Source organism: Macaca mulatta, chromosome 7 (genome assembly GCF_049350105.2).
Source record: "Macaca mulatta isolate MMU2019108-1 chromosome 7, T2T-MMU8v2.0, whole genome shotgun sequence".
In the NCBI taxonomy this organism is placed as follows: Eukaryota; Metazoa; Chordata; class Mammalia; order Primates; family Cercopithecidae; genus Macaca; species Macaca mulatta.
Window position 1 is genome coordinate 11,299,034 of NC_133412.1, and position 15,983 is coordinate 11,315,016.

The following is a 15,983-nucleotide window of genomic DNA, read 5'->3' on the forward strand; positions in this document are numbered from 1 at the left end:
CGCCGGCGGCTTGATGTTGTCATCACTGGGCGCCCGTTTCTGTCATAAGCTGTGGGATCCAACCAGAGGGAAGAAATCATGGCCGATCGACTAGCGAGGCGGAAGTAAGGCGGAAGTACCGCCCTAAACTCCCGGCACTCTGGATTGGAAGGCGGCGCATAGAGCGTGTGTCAAGTGCCCATGAAGGGGACTGCCCATGAGGTGAAAGTCAAGTGTGTGTTGCTGTGGCAGCCACGGAGGCCAAGGACCTCACGGGAATAAAAGATGACGAGACTGGCTTCGGGAGAAACACCATCCGGAAGAGACCTTTCAAAAAACTAGAGACTCCCCAAGACGTATGAGATGAAAGGCTTCTATGTGCGTTTAACCCATTTCTCCTTAGCCCCTTGATTACGCGCTGCTGTGCGGCGACTGCAGCGTTTACGCCGAGATAACGCGTGTATTACAGTCACAACCTTACTCCCACAGTTTGCCACGAAATATCTCGCTTCTGTTATTTTCGCATGGTTCTGGTATATTGACTTTTGAAACAAAAGACATCATTCTGTTTATAGCATTCTGTTTTTAGTAGTGGTATTTCCATTTACAAAATATAGTAATTCTCAGTCGCCGAAATGTCAAATTCTAGAAAACGTAGCATTCCTATGCGTGATGGTAATACCGGTCTCGAACAGTTGCTGGCCGAAGATTCATTTGATGAATCTGATTTTTCGGAAATAGACGATTCCGATACTTTTTCGGATAGTGCTTTAGAAGACGATAAGATCAGGCCTCTGTCCCATTTAGAACCTGATGGAAAGAGCCCTACATCATCTGACTCAGGGCGCTCTATGAAATGGTCAGCTCGTGCTATGATTCCACGTCAAAGGTATGACTTTACCGGCACACCTGGCAGAAAAGTCGATGTCAGTGATATCACTGACCCATTGCAGTATTTTGAACTGTTCTTTACTGAGGAATTAGTTTCAAAAATTACTAGAGAAACAAATGCCCAAGCTGCCTTGTTGGCTTCAAAGCCACCGGGTCCGAAAGGATTTTCGCGAATGGATAAATGGAAAGACACTGACAATGACGAGCTCAAAGTCTTTTTTGCAGTAATGTTACTGCAAGGTATTGTGCAGAAACCTGAGCTGGAGATGTTTTGGTCAACAAGGCCTCTTTTGGATACACCTTATCTCAGGCAAATTATGACTGGTGAAAGATTTTTACTTTTGTTTCGGTGCCTGCATTTTGTCAACAATTCTTCTATATCTGCTGGTCAATCAAAGGCCCATATTTCATTGCAGAAGATCAAACCTGTGTTCGACTTTCTTGTAAATAAATTTTCAACTGTATATACTCCAAACAGAAACATTGCAGTTGATGAATCACTGATGCTGTTCAAGGGGCCGTTAGCTATGAAGCAGTACATCCCGACAAAACGAGTACGATTTGGTCTGAAGCTATATGTACTTTGTGAAAGTCAATCTGGTTACGTGTGGAATGCGCTTGTTCACACAGGGCCTGGTATGAATTTGAAAGATTCAGCCGATGGCCTGAAATCATCGCGCATTGTTCTTACCTTGGTCAATGACCTTCTTGGCCAAGGGTATTGTGTCTTCCTCGATAACTTTAATATATCTCCCATGCTTTTCAGAGAATTACATCAAAATAGGACTGATGCAGTTGGGACAGCTCGTTTGAACAGAAAACAGATTCCAAATGATCTGAAAAAAAGGATTGCAAAGGGGACGACTGTAGCCAGATTCTGTGGTGAACTGATGGCACTGAAATGGTGTGACGAGAAGGAGGTGACAATGTTGTCAACATTCCACAATGATACCATGATTGAAGTAAACAACAGAAATGGAAAGAAAACTAAAAAGCCACGTGTCATTGTGGATTATAACGAGAATATGGGAGCGGTGGACTCGGCTGATCAGATGCTTACTTCTTATCCATCTGAGCGCAAAAGACACAAGGTTTGGTATAAGAAATTCTTTCACCACCTTCTACACATTACAGTGCTGAACTCCTACATCCTGTTCAAGAAGGACAACCCTGAGCACACTATGAGCCATATAAACTTCAGACTGGCATTGATTGAAAGAATGCTGGAAGAGCATCACAAGCCAGGGCAGCAACACCTTCGAGGTCGTCCGTGCTCTGATGATGTCACACCTCTTCGTCTGTCTGGAAGACATTTCCCCAAGAGCATACCACCAACGTCAGGGAAACAGAATCCAACTGGTCGCTGCAAAATTTGCTGCTCCCAATACGACAAGGATGGCAAAAGGATCCGGAAAGAAACACGCTATTTTTGTGCTGAATGTGATGTTCCGCTTTGTGTTGTTCCATGCTTTGAAATTTACCACACGAAAAAAAATTATTAAATACCGATCATCATATACATCTGTTCCATTAGGATTAGAGACAAGTGCTGTTTAGAAATAACTCCAAGATTGGGAGGCCGACCTGGATGGATCACCTGAGATCAGGAGTTCAAGACCAGCCTGGCTAACACGGTGAAACCCTGTCTCTACTAAAAATACAAAAATTAGCTGGGTGTGGTGGTGCATGCCTGTAATCCAAGCCACTTGGGAGGCTGAGGAAGGAGAATTGCTTGAATCCATGAGGCAGAGGTTGCAGTGAACTGAGATCACACCACTGCACTCCAGCCTGGGTGACATGAGACTCAATCTCAAAAAAAAAAAAAAAAAAGAAATAACTCCAAGAACAGTTTTGTTGTCATTGTTTGTTTCTTTCATTTTTTTTTGTTTGAGACGGAGTTTTGGTCCTGTTGCCCAGGCTGGAGTGCGATGGCATGATCTCAGCTCACTGTAACCTCCACCTCCCATGTTCAAGCGATTCTCCTGCCTCAGCCTCCCTAGTAGCTAGGATTACAGGCATGCGCCACCACATCCACCTAATTTTGCATTTTTAGTAGAGACTGGGTTTATGCATGTTGGTCAGGCTAGTCTTGATCTCCGACCTCAGGTGATCTGCCCGTCTGGGCCTCACAAAGTCCTGGGATTATAGGCGTGAGCCACCACACCTAGCCCCAAGAACAGTTTTTATATTTTATTTTCACTTTGAAAATCAGTCAGATTTGCTTCAGCCTCAAAGAGGGTGTTTATGTAAAATTAAATGAGTGCAGGCAGCGAGCTACACTTTTTTTTTTCCTAAATAGGAAATGGGAAGGAGATACTGTCTCTGAACAAAAATAGCTGGAGAAACATGTAACTGTTAACTAAGGGTTGCCTCTAGTGAAAAGGGTTGGAAGACAATTTATGTGATGCTACACTATTCTTCCTGTCGTGATTGCTTTACTGTGAACGTAACAAGGTTGTACTGGGGAGGAGAGCAGGGGTTGATTGCTGTCAATGTTGATTGCCAAGATTTCAGACATCATTTGCTTCAGTCCTTTCTTTTTCTTTATGGTGGAAAGTGAAGTGACTTGCCCAAGATCTTTGTCGGCCCTAAACATCGCTGTCTTTACTACACATTCCTATTGAGGGCAATGCATGTTTTAGCCTTGTGCACTCTTAGAGTTAGCATCCTGAGAACGAGTAAGAGCAATTGAAAAAAGAGATTCAAGAGCCAAGTACTCAGCCCTGGCAGGGGATGGGGTCGTGGTGCCCAGAGCCACCCCTATACTCCAGTCTCCCTGGCATCAGCTACTGCAGCCCTGGGGTACTTGCCCTCATCTTTTTGCTGAAGATAGTTATTTCTTCATATTTGATCGCTGGAAGGAGCAGTACTGCTCAGAAAAAAAAACAAAAACAACACACACACACATTTGACTTTCTTGTCTGCCAAATAAATCTCTTATTTGCTAGGGAACTGGTAATTCAGGCTCAAGAAGTGTATGGAGAAGGTTTATTTTCAATCTTTTTACTTTAAAATATGCCTTAGTTTTTGAATAGATAAGACATTCCAGTTTAAGAGAGTAAAAGTCAGTTCAGAAGCGAGAAAGGAAAGATAGTGTTCATTTTAATCAGACTGCGATGTACCTACTAGACACAGACAGGGTCAGTGGCAAGGCCATCAGAAAACTTTTTCCCAAGGCCACACCACACCTGCAAAACACCTAACAACCTTCTTCTTTTCAGTGATTACCGCTTCCTTACCAATGACTTCGCTTTGTTCCTCGTGCCTCCAAACAGATTGCTGAGATACCCAATCCAGAGCCAATCTTGGCTTCCCTAGACTCTCCTCAATCATTCAACAGAAGCCCAAATCTTGTAAAAGTTCCTTTCTGGGCCAGGCGCGGTGGCTCACGCCTGTAATCCCAGTACTTTGGGAGGCTGAGGCGGGCGAATCACGAGGTCAGGAGTTTGAGATCAGCCTGGCCAACATGGTGAAACCCTGTCTCTACTAAAAATACAAAAAAAAAAAAAAAAATTAGCTGGGCATAGTGGCAGGTGCCTGTAATCCCAGCTACTCAGGAGGCTGAGGCAGGAGAATCGCTTGCACCTGGGATGTGGAGGTTGCAGTGAGCCGAGATCGCACCACTGCACTCCAGCCCTGGCAACAGAGTGAGGCTCCTTCTCAAAAAATAAGTTTCTTTCTGTTCCCTCTTACTGTTATATCTTTGGTTTCTCTGGTGTGGAGTCTTCCTTACAGCAGCAAGCTCATAAACTTAACTTGACTACAGGTGTGTTCCTTGGTGGTCTTTATCCGATAGACTTCGTCACATGGTACGATATTCAAAAGGTATGCGTATACAAAAAAAAAACTCCCACCTACTTCTCTCCCTGGTCACCTAATTCTCAGGAGGCAATCAGGGTTGCCATTTTCCTGAGTATTCTTCCACATAGTCAACTGTCTACAGAAAAATATATACGTTAAAAATAAGGCCAGGCACAGCGGCATGCCTGTATTCCCAGCTACTCAGGAGGTTGAGGCAGGAGGATCAGTTGAGGCCAGGAAAGCCAGGAATTTGAAGCTGTAGCGTGCTATAACAGCAGGCCTGTGAATAGCCATTGCACTCCATCCTGGGCAACAGGACCTGTCTCTTAAAAAAAAAAAAAAAAAAGACAAAAAAATACTTGTAGTTTTTTTTTGTTAAAAAACAAATCCATACATGCATATATATGTATATACATAGTACGCTACCAGTTGTGTGGAAAAAAGGGGCAAAATATATATTTATTTAACTTATATACAAATAACATTCTAGAAATAAAATTATTGTTTAATATAAAATACACGAATATATAAAAATGTATTACCTAACATATGATTATATATAACTATAATGTGTACTGTGTTTTACATATATATTTCCACAGCATGCTATAAATGCAATTCTGCACTTTGCTCTTTTTACTTAATATATCTTGGAAATCATCCTTTATTAGTACATAAAGAGCTTCATAATTCCTTTTTACGGCTGTAAAATGTCCCAGCTTATGGATGGACTGATTCTCTATCAAGCAACATTAAGATTGTGGCCTATTTTACTATTCCTGATTTTGCTGAAGTGAATTTCTTTTGCCATGTGATTTCCACAGGTGTATATATGTAGCGTAATTCGTACTAGTAGAAAGTAGAATTGCTAGATCAAAGAGTACGTGCCTTTGTAATTTTGATGATATTGTGAAATCTTCTTCCACAGAAGTTGTTGCAACTTTCACTCTCACCAGCAATGTGTAAGATAACTTGCTCCTCCATACCCTCACCAATAATGAGCTATCAAATGTTATTTTTGCCAAGCAAATAAATTAAAAGTGATATCTCAGTTTTTGTTTGTTTGTTTTTTGAGACAGAGTTTCACTCTTTATTGCCCAGGCTGGAGTGCAGTGGCATGATCTCAGCTCACTGTAACTTCTGCCTCCCTGGTTCAAGCAATTCTCCTGCCTCAGCCTCCCAAGTAGCCTGGATTACAGGCACCCGCCACCACACCCAGTTAATTTTTGTATTTTTAGTAGAGATGGGGTTTCACTATGTTGGGCAGGCTGATCTCGAACTCCTGACCTCAGGTGAGCCACCTGCCTCGGCCTCCCAAAGTGCTGGGATTACAGGCATGAGCCACCATGCCTGGCCCTTCTTGTTTGTTTTGAGACAGAGTCTCACTCTGTCAGCCAGGCTGGAGTGCAGTGGCACCATTTTGGCTCACCGCAACCTCTGTCTCCCGGGCTCAAGCAATTCTCCTGCCTCAGCTTCCCGGGTAGCTAGGATTACAGAGGTGTGCCACCACACCCGGCTAATTTTTGTACTTTTAGTAGAGATAGGGTTTAACCATGTTGGCCAGGCTGGTCTCGAACTCCTGACCTCAGGTAATCTGCCTGCCTTGACCTCCCAAAGTGCTGGGATTAGAGGTGTGAGCCACCAGGCCCGGCCTCTTCTTGGTTTTTTAATCCCTCTTCAGCCATATGGTGAATTAAATCTAAGTTGTATTGTAGGATTAATGGAGAGCAGCTAAAGAGGAATGTGTTCAGCCAACGATAGTTATCATGAAGGATAAAAGGCTCAAAATCCTGATTTTAAAATTCCAAATGCTGATTTTAAAATCAGTACATGTTGAGCTGAGCCCTGAGACAGGCCTTTGTTTCAGTCCCAACCAGAGCAGAAGTAAGCATTTTTGGAACCATAGGAAAAAGATTATTTGAGAAATAATGGAATGGGACAAAAGATTATAATGTGCTACAGCTCTCTGACCATTACACTTTCTAAACTATGAATACAATTTTACTTTTCATAAATGATTTCATAAATTGCAAAATTTAGAAATAATGCTGAAATAAAAACAGCTTCATCCCAAGTTTCCTGATTTTTTTTTTCTGTACATGTTTGGTGACCCTTCTTTGATGGTGGTATCTTAGATACTTGTTCAGTTTCTTTTTTTTTTTTTTCTTTTGAGGCAGAGTCTCACTCTGTCGCCTAGGCTGGAGTGCAATGGCGTGATCTCGGCTCACTGCAACCTCCGCCTCCTGGTTCAAACGATTCTCTTGCCTCAGCCTCTCAGGTAGCTGGGACTACAGATGCCCGCCACCACGCCCGGCTAATTTTTTGTATTTTTAGTAGAGACAGGCTTTCGTCATGTTGGCCAGGCTGATCTTGAACTCCTGACCTCCGGTGATCCACCCTCCTCGGCCTCCTAATGTGCTGGGATTACAGGCGTGAGCTACCACGCCCGGCCTTGACACTTGTTCAGTTTGACTAACAGGTAATCAGTGCTCATCATAATACCCCCCATAGGAGCTGGGAAGTATACTTTTCAGTGGGACAAAAGGTGGAAGAGGACCAGCAGTGAACAGTAACTGAGGTCTCTGTATCCCCATTTCTGCCTTCCTTTCTTCCCTTCCCTTATTGTCACTCGTACTAAATTATCCAATGCTTCAAACTCCTCACATGCCAGGCTTATACCTCTATAGGCATTACATGGAGAAGAAAAGCCTGAGTCGTGTTTTCAGGTAGTGCGAAATTCTGTTATCTCTACTATTTTCCAGGTAGCCAGAGGAATTGTATAAGATTCAACTCCAAATTATGTGTTTCCCCATAATGTAGCCCTTGGACTCATGCTTTATAAAATAAACTATAATCATCATAAAATATTTTAGAAAGATTTTGTGCTGGACTGGCTCAGTTTGTCCAGTCAGATCACTTTTTTTTTTTTTTTTTTTAATGGAGTCTCGCTCTGTTGCCAGGCTGGAGTGCAGTGGCGTGATCTCAGCTCACTGCAACCTCCGACTCCTGGGTTCAAGCGATTCTCCTGCCTCAGCCTCCCAAGTAGTTGGGACTACAGGTGTGCGCCACCACGCTCAGCTAATTTTTGTGTTTTTAGTAGAGATGGGATTTCACCATGTTGGCCAGGATGGTCTCAATCTCTTGACCTTGTGATCTGCCTGCCTCAGCCTCCCAAAGTGCTGGGATTACAGGTGTGAGCCACAGCACGCGGCCCAGCCAGATCACTTTCTACTCTTACCCTGCTTTGTGACCTGGAAAGGTGGACCTTTAAGGGCTGCAAAAATTCAGTTCCATTTTCTTCTGGCTTCCTGTTGGGTTCAGCCAATGGGAGCTATCAGTAACACATCCCTTGCAGTTTCTCTTAAGGCTCCCAGTACTTCAACAATTTTAATAAAGGGATAGTTGACAATCGCCCCTTTTGAGTGTTCCCTTTCTTTCCTGCCAAGACCCTGACCCATATGTATTTCAAGTAGAATTACATATGTTTATTATTGCAAATAGCGTTAAAGTAAGAAGTGATCAGTTTACTATCCAAGCCGTTCGCTTTTCTGCCTCTTCTTTTTTTGCTGCCTAGCTCTTGACTTCATATCATGGCCACAAGGGGGTGAACAAAGATAGGGACAGAAACAAATCTCAAAACCCATGCTTTAGGAATTTTTATAAATGTTCGATTACACCAACAGAAGTTAACTGGGGTTTACAGGTAATATTTCTTTTTTATTCAGTGTTCTTTTTAAGTTTCTGTTTTGGCAACATTTTTATAGTCAGGGAAGTATAAAGCTATTTTTCAAAATAAAAGGGGAAGTAAACTTGCTAAAAATATATAATAGAATTTACTTTGAACTCTTAAAGTTGGAATCTGTGAAAAACCAGTTATCATCTTTATCTGGACTTTTCATGACCATTTAAAGCAACATCTTCGGGGACCGTCTCGGCCTTTCCCTCTCTCTTTCAGTATCCTGCTTGTTGGCACTGATGTAATGGTGCTTTTTAAACTATTCTGCACACACTGGCTATCTATTTACATGGAAGAGTTAGTCAGTTATAAGGTATGACTACAAAGTAACGAGGATTATACCTTTAGCCACTTCTCTTTTTTATTTAAATCAATGGGTTTGTGTTTTTTTTTTAAAATAGAGTAACACTGGCAGAATGCTTGGGAAACTTCAGCTGTGCTAATCTCCAGATACCCCATTTACTTTAAGTGATTTTTGAGCTTTAAGTTTTCAAATCGCATTTACTTCAAGTAGACTAGCTAATCTTTTTCACTCCAGTAAACTGGAGCCAATTCCCATAATATTTTAAAATGCTTGTCATCCACTAGGACTGTGGATTTGGCTTTCTGAAGTTCCCTATGAAGTCCTCTGAAATCGGATGCATCATCCATCATTCTCAGAGGGAGTTCAAGATGAATCCTAACTTGCCTCAATGTCCTGCAAAAATAAATTATAATGGAAGGATTTCACTTTCCTCATTTTACTCTAAATTCTCATCCCTTCCACCAAAATTCAGTGAAAAACATAAGTAAAATAAATTGTGAAAGTGTGAAGATATGCTAAATAACTTATAAACATGAAGAGGAGGCAATCATCTTTGATATTAAGATATGTTATAAAATTGTAAACATCCCAAGATATTCTAAAGTGTTTTGTAAATGCTAAACTGTAAATATTGTTCGTTACTGTAATTGAACAAGAGTAACTAAGAAGTGAAAGCGTTAGGGAGAAGGAGTTATATTGCACTGACTATGCTTTGTGCTTTTAGGCTCTGCTGGCCTGGTGAACCCTGCTTCTCAAATGGCCTGTGGTACAGGTATGGAGATGTTCAATGCACTATGAGGGACACAGGCTAAAGGACTGGCTCTAAGAGCAGTCACAGAACTTAAGCACAGTAAGCTCCAGTTCCACACACGACATCCTAAGCCCTCCTTATATAGTCTCTGTTGCTGCCTCACATGCCAGCCCTTATAAAGCATTAGTGCTCTGTTTATATCTCTACATAATAAATGCAAAAGCTGGATCTCCTTCATGCCTCTATTAGGATTTTACTTAAAAAAAAAAAAAAAAAAAAAAAAAAAAAAAAAAAAAAACCACAAAACACAAAAAACTGTGGGCTGGGCACAGTGGCTCACACCCGTAATCCCAGCACTTTCGGAGGCCCAGGCAGGTGGATGGCCTGAGCTCAGGAGTTCGAGACTAGCCTGGCCAACATGGTGAAACCCTGTCTCCACTGAAAATACAAAAATTAGCCGGGCATGGTGGCACACCACTGTAATCCCAGCTACATGCGAGGCTGAGGCAGGAGAATTACTTGAACTCAGGAGGTAGAGGTTGTAGTGAGCTAAGGTGCGCCATCCCCCTCCAGCTGGGCAACAGAGCAAGACCTTATCTCAAAAAAATAAATAAAAATTTACTATCATCAATGTGCAAATGGGTGGATGATAAAATTTAACCATCTCAACTATTTTTTATTTATCGGGGGTTGGGGGATAGTGTCTCACTCTGTTGCCCAGGCTGGAGTGCAGTGGCCTGATCTCGGCTCACTGCAAGCTCCGCCTCCCGGGTTCACGCCATTCTCCTGCCTCAGCCTCCCAAGTAGCTGGGACTACAGGTGCCCGCCACCACGCCTGGCTAATTTTTTGTATTTTTTAGTAGAGACGGGGTGTCACTGTGTTAGCCAGGATGGTCTCGATCTCCTGATCTCGTGATCTGCCCGCCTTGGCCTCCCAGAATGCTAGGATTACAGGCATGAGCCACCGCGCCCTCAACTATTTTTTTTTTGGCGGGGGGGGAACAGAACAATAAACACCTTTATTACACGGGTGAAGACAAAACGAGGATTTATTTGCCTTTCCGGGCTTTGATTTTCCTAAGATAGAACTCCAACTCTTTGCCCTCTAGCACATAACCATCTGCTCGGCCACACTGTCCCGGCCTGGAAGCATTGCACCCAAGAAGCTTGCCCTGCTGGAACTGCTCCTCCAGGAGACTGCTGATTTTGGCATTCTTTTTCCTTTCATCATATTTCTTCTGAATTTTTTTAGATTTTTTTTTGTTTAAAATCTCTTCTTCTTCAGGAGTCAGCTTGGCTCCCTTCTTGCGGCCCAGGGGCAGCGCGTAGTGGGACTCGTACCACTGTCGGTACGGTGTGCTGTCTATAAGCACGATGCAATTCTTCACCAGAGTCTTGGTACGGACCAGCTCATTATTAGATGCATTGTAGACAACATCGATGATCCTTGTTTTACGAGTACAACACTCTGAGCCCCAGGAGAAATTCCCTACGTCCAGCCTCAGGGCACGGTATTTCTTGTTACCTCCCCGCACACGGACTGTGTGGATGCGGCGGGGGCCAATCTTGGTGTTGGCAGCCGGGCGCCCCAACTCATACTTCCGCTTCTTGTGGTAGGGCTTTCTCTTGCCCCCGGTTTTGCGGCGCTTGTGCCAGTTGTCCCGAGAAATGCCCATCGCTCGGCGCTGGCTGGACATCTCAACTATTTTTAAGTGTACATTTTAAGTGTACATTTCAGTAGTGTTAAGTATGTCACTGTTGTAAGTATTAAGTTATCGTTGTTGTAAAACTAATCTCCAGAACTTTTTCATCTTGCAAAACTGAAACTTTACCCGTTAAGCTCCCCGTTTCCCGACAGCCTTCTGGCAGCCACCATTCTTTCTGCTTCTGTGAATTTGACTACCTTTTTTTGTTTTGTTTTGTTTTGAGACGGAGTCTTGCTCTGTCACCCAGGCTGGAGTGCAGTAGCATGATCTTGGCTCCCTGCAACCTCTGCCTCCCAGGTTCAAGCGATTCTTCTGCCTCAGCCTCCTGAGTAGCTGGGACTACATGTACACGGCCACCACTCCTGGGTAATTTTTATATTTTTAGTACAGATGGGGTTTCACCATATTGGCCGGGCTGGTCTGGAACTCCTGACCTCGTGATCCACCTGCCTCGGCCTCCCAAAGTGCTGGGATTACAGGTGTGAGCCACCACACCTGGTGAATTGGGCTACTTTAACTCATACAAGTGGAATCATACAGCAAGTGTCTTTTTGTGAATAGCTTACTTCACTCAGGATAATGACCTCAAGGTTTATTCATGTTCTGGCATGTGTCTGAATGTTTTTCTTTTTAAAGACTGAATAAACTATATTGAATGTATGTACTATTTTTGTTTATCCATTCATCTGTCAATGGACACTTGGGTTGCTCACACCTTTTGGCCATTGTGAATGATGCTGCTAAGAACATAGGTATACAAATATCTGCTCAAGTGCTTTCCTTTACTTCTTTTGGGTATATACCTAGAAGTGGAATTGCTGGACAATATAGTAATTCTATTTTCAGTTTTTGTTAAAACTGTCATACTGTTTTCCATAGTGGCTGCCCCATTTTACACTCCCACCAACAGTACATGTTTCTTCACATCCTCGCTGACACTTATTATTTTCTGTTGTGTTTCTTTCTTTTTCTTTTTGAGACAGGGTTTTGCTCACTTTCTCGGGCTGGAGTGCAATGGCATAACATAATCATGGCTCACTATAGCCTCAATCTCCTGGGCTCAAGCAATCCACCCATCTTGTCCTCCCAAGTAGCTGGGACTACACGCATGTACCAACTCACCTGGCTAATTGTTTATTTTCTGTGGAGACAGAAAAAAAAATGTTGCTCATGCTGGTCTCAAATCTGAGCTCAAGCAATCCTCCTGACTCAGCCTCCCAAACTGGTGGAATTACAGGTGTGAGCTACCATGCCTAGCCTTTAGCCTATTTTTAAATAGGATTTTGTTGTTGTTGAATTGTAGGAGTATTGTATATATTTTGAAAATTAACTTCATATAGAATGTATGATTTGCAAATATTTTTTTCCATTCTGCAGGTTGCTTTTTCACTCTGTTGATTGTGCTATTTAATGCACAGAAGTTTCTAATTTTGATGTAATTCATTTTGTTTTTATTTTATTTTGGTTATCTGTGCTCTTCTTGGTGTGTCATGTCTAAGAAATAATTTCTTTTTTTTTTTTTTGTCGTTGTTGTTGTTGTTGAGATGGAGTCTCGCTCTGTCGCCCAGGCTGGAGTGCAGTGGGACTGTCTCAGCTCACTGCAACCTCCACCTCCCGGGTTCAAGCGATTCTCCTGCCTCAGCCTTTGAGTAGCTACGATTACAGTCATGGGCCACAACGCCTGGCTAATTTTTGTATTTTTAGTAGAGGTGGGGTTTCATCATGTTGGCCGGGCTGGTCTTGAACTCCTGATCTCAAGTGATCTGCCTGCCTCGGCCTCCCAAAGTGCTGCGATTACAGGTATGGGCCACCACACCTGGCATGAAATCATTTCTAAATTCATTGTCATGAAGCTTTCCCCATATGTTTTCTTCTAAGAATTTTGTAGTTTTCTTATTGTCTTTTTACGACTACCTTTTCTGCATTTGTTGGGAGATTTCTCTGCTTCTTGTGGGATCTAGACTACTCATGTCCTGTGGGTAGAGTTGTTGGTCAAGGATGTGTTTGTTTACTCAATCATGCTGATAGAGGCAGGAGGCAGATAAACTCTGGGCAGATAGGGGCGGGTCCCTGGCAAAACCCCACTTTTGAGCTCAAAAGCCTAAAACCCATGGCCCAAAGTGAGAACCTCCATCCCTGTGTGCCTGCTCTCTCTCAGTTGGTTCTTTCTGAATCATGTCTTTTTACTAATTTAATGCTGCCTTTTCCAAAACCACCTACTACCCATCCCACACGCTGTCCTGTGCCTGTAAAGATCCCAGACTCAGCCAGTAGAGAAGAGAAGCAGCTGATGTCAGGGAGAGGTGACCTGACTTCAAAGATGACAGCTGGACGTTGGAAACAGGAAACTTGACTTCAGAAGAGAGAGCTAGAGAGATCACTTGGCTTCAGGGGAGAGCAACCTGCCCTTCCCATCCTTTTCCAGCTCTCCTCTTTGCTCAGAGCTGCTTTTGTTGCTCAATGAAATTCTCTGCATTTGCCATCCTTCAGTTCGTCTGTGTGACCTCATTCCCCCGGGCACTGGACAAGAATTCAGGATGCACCAAGTGCGGGTAGCTGAAAAGGCTGTCACACTGGCCCTTTGCCCTCGCTGGTGAAGGGCAGCCACCCCACTCAATGAGGCAAAATGCCCACTGAGCTGGTAACACACTGCTGTTTGTGGATGGCAGAGCTAAGCGAGCATTGTAACCTGCCTCTAAGGCCTTGGGGTCACAGGCACTCCCACCCGGCTACTGCCGTGGGGCCTGCAAGGAGTTCACTTCTGCCAGCACTAAAGCAGTGTGCTGGCTCCCGCACTCACTCTCCTGTGCACTCCCTCCAGCAAGGGGTGGAGCATGGGTGCGGACCCTAGCAAACAGAGTTTGCTCCTGCTGGTGCTGAAGTGACCGGCCGATTCCCACACACTCCTTTGCTCATGTGCTCCATCCAGCAAGGGCCTGAGCAGAGTGGGCTGAGTAAATGGGGGACCCCTGTCCTGAGTTCTACAAAGGCGTCAAGAAAATCTATTGTATTGATATTGCTTTTGGAGCAGTCCTCTCCTTTATTTAATTTTATTTTTATTATTATTTTTTGAGATGGAGTCTTGCTCTTTTACCCAGGCTGGAGTGCAGTGGTGTGATCTTGGCCCACTGCAACCTCTGCCTCCCGGGTTCAAGTGATTCTCCTGCCTCAGCCTCCCTAGTAGCTGGGATTACAGGCACACATCACCGTGCCCTGCTAATTTTTGTATTTTTAGTAGAGACAGACTTTCACTATGTTGGCCAGGCTGGTCTTGCACTCCTAACCTTAGGTGATCCACCTGCCTTGGCCTCCCAAAGTGCTGGGATTACAGACGTGAGCCACTGTGCCTGGCCAGTCCTCTCTTTTAGAATGGAGGATATTTTCCTAGGTATAGATTCTTCTAAAACTGACAGCACCTCTCAGTTTTCACATACATACATATCACCTGCGAATGTTGTAAAAAATGTACACTTTAATTAGGAAGGCCTGGATAGGGCCTGAGGTTCTTACTTTTTTTTTTTTTTTTTTTTTTTGAGACAGAGTTTCACTCTTGTCACCCGGGGCAGAGTACAATGGTGTGATCTCAGCTCACTGCAACTTCTGCCTCCTGGGTTCAAGCTATTCTCCTGCCTCAGTCTCCAGAGTAGCTGGGATTACAGGCATATGTCACCATGCCTGGCTAATTTTTGTATTTTTAGTAGAGACAGGGTTTCACCACATTGGCCAGGTTAGTCTCAAACTCCTGACCTCAGGTGATCCGCCTGTCTTGGCCTCCCAAAGTGCTGGGACTACAGGCATGAGCCACCGCACCTGGCCCAACAGGTTCTGCATTTCTAAGAAGCTCCTTCATGCTACTAGTGGTTGGACCCACTTTAAGTAGGAAAGGAGGAGACCTGAGATTATGTACGGCCTTTTGTTCCTGGGTGGGCTATGAGGAGCCTCCAGTTCAGATGCTAAAATATAAATTATTTTTCAGTTTTTATCATATGACAAGCAGCTCCATGAAGTTTCACATAGCACTACAGGATCTCATCCTTTTTATTCTCACAACAATGCTGTATCTTATGACTTACTACGGATGTCCATTTGGTATTCATGAGCTAAATTAGCAGGGTATGAGAGTTTACCACAGGGCTAGTCACCCTTTCGGGGGGTCCTAAGGACTTTTGCCTTTGTAGATCACTTTCCTCCATAAAAAAATTAAAAATTATATTTTATTACTGCACTGAGATAAGGATACAGGCAGATCCATTATTGTATATTCACTATTATTTATTTCTTATTTTAAAAGGAATTAAGACATTTTTGTGGAGCCCTGAAAGTATGATTGGCGCTAGGCCCTGTATCTCCTGTGCCTAATGGGAAAGCTGGCCTTGGTTTGTTGAAGACTCTAATTCAGAATTCTACAGGTGAGACTGGCAGCCATACAATACTTGGCAGATTGCTGAGCTCCCACAGTTAATGGGCAGAGGCAGATAGCTGGAATTCCTGTGATTTTCAGACAGGATACTGTCTGAAACTGGATCAGCAGTGTTGTTGTGAGTTGGTCATAATTTTCCATTGCTGCTTTTGTTTGTTTGTTTGCTGGTTTGTTTGCTTGTTTGTTTGTTTGCTTGTTTTTTTGAAACAGAGTTTTGCTCCCTTGCCCAGGCTGGAGTGCAGCGGCACGAGCTAGGCTCACTGCAACCTCCACCCCCAGGTTCAAGCGATTCTCCTGCCTCAGCCTCCAGAGTAGCTGGGATTACAAGCATGCGCCACCACGCCCAGCTAATTTTGTGTATTTTTAGTAGAGATGCGGTTTCACCATGTTGGCCA

General features: G+C 43.6%; 1 protein-coding gene and 1 pseudogene across 2 annotated transcripts; one reads left to right on the plus strand and one right to left on the minus strand.

Moving 5' to 3' along the window:
• Positions 1 to 156: 156 nt before the first annotated feature.
• Positions 157 to 3,762, plus strand: PGBD4 (piggyBac transposable element derived 4). Its single transcript, XM_015141794.3, has one exon. It carries the CDS (start codon positions 615 to 617, stop codon positions 2,370 to 2,372), a length of 1,758 nt encoding a protein of 585 aa, XP_014997280.3. The 5' UTR covers positions 157 to 614; the 3' UTR covers positions 2,373 to 3,762.
• Positions 3,763 to 10,493: 6,731 nt separating this feature from the next.
• Positions 10,494 to 11,155, minus strand: LOC695670 (small ribosomal subunit protein eS8 pseudogene; annotated as a pseudogene). Its single transcript, XR_001445814.2, has one exon. The product of XR_001445814.2 is annotated as a small ribosomal subunit protein eS8 pseudogene (transcript).
• Between the last annotated feature and the right edge of the window lie 4,828 nt (positions 11,156 to 15,983).

What these genes read in the sequence shown, in the direction of transcription:
- PGBD4 (XM_015141794.3), top strand. Translation starts at nt 615, where the DNA reads ATGTCAAATTCTAGAAAACGTAGCATTCCTATGCGTGATGGTAATACC.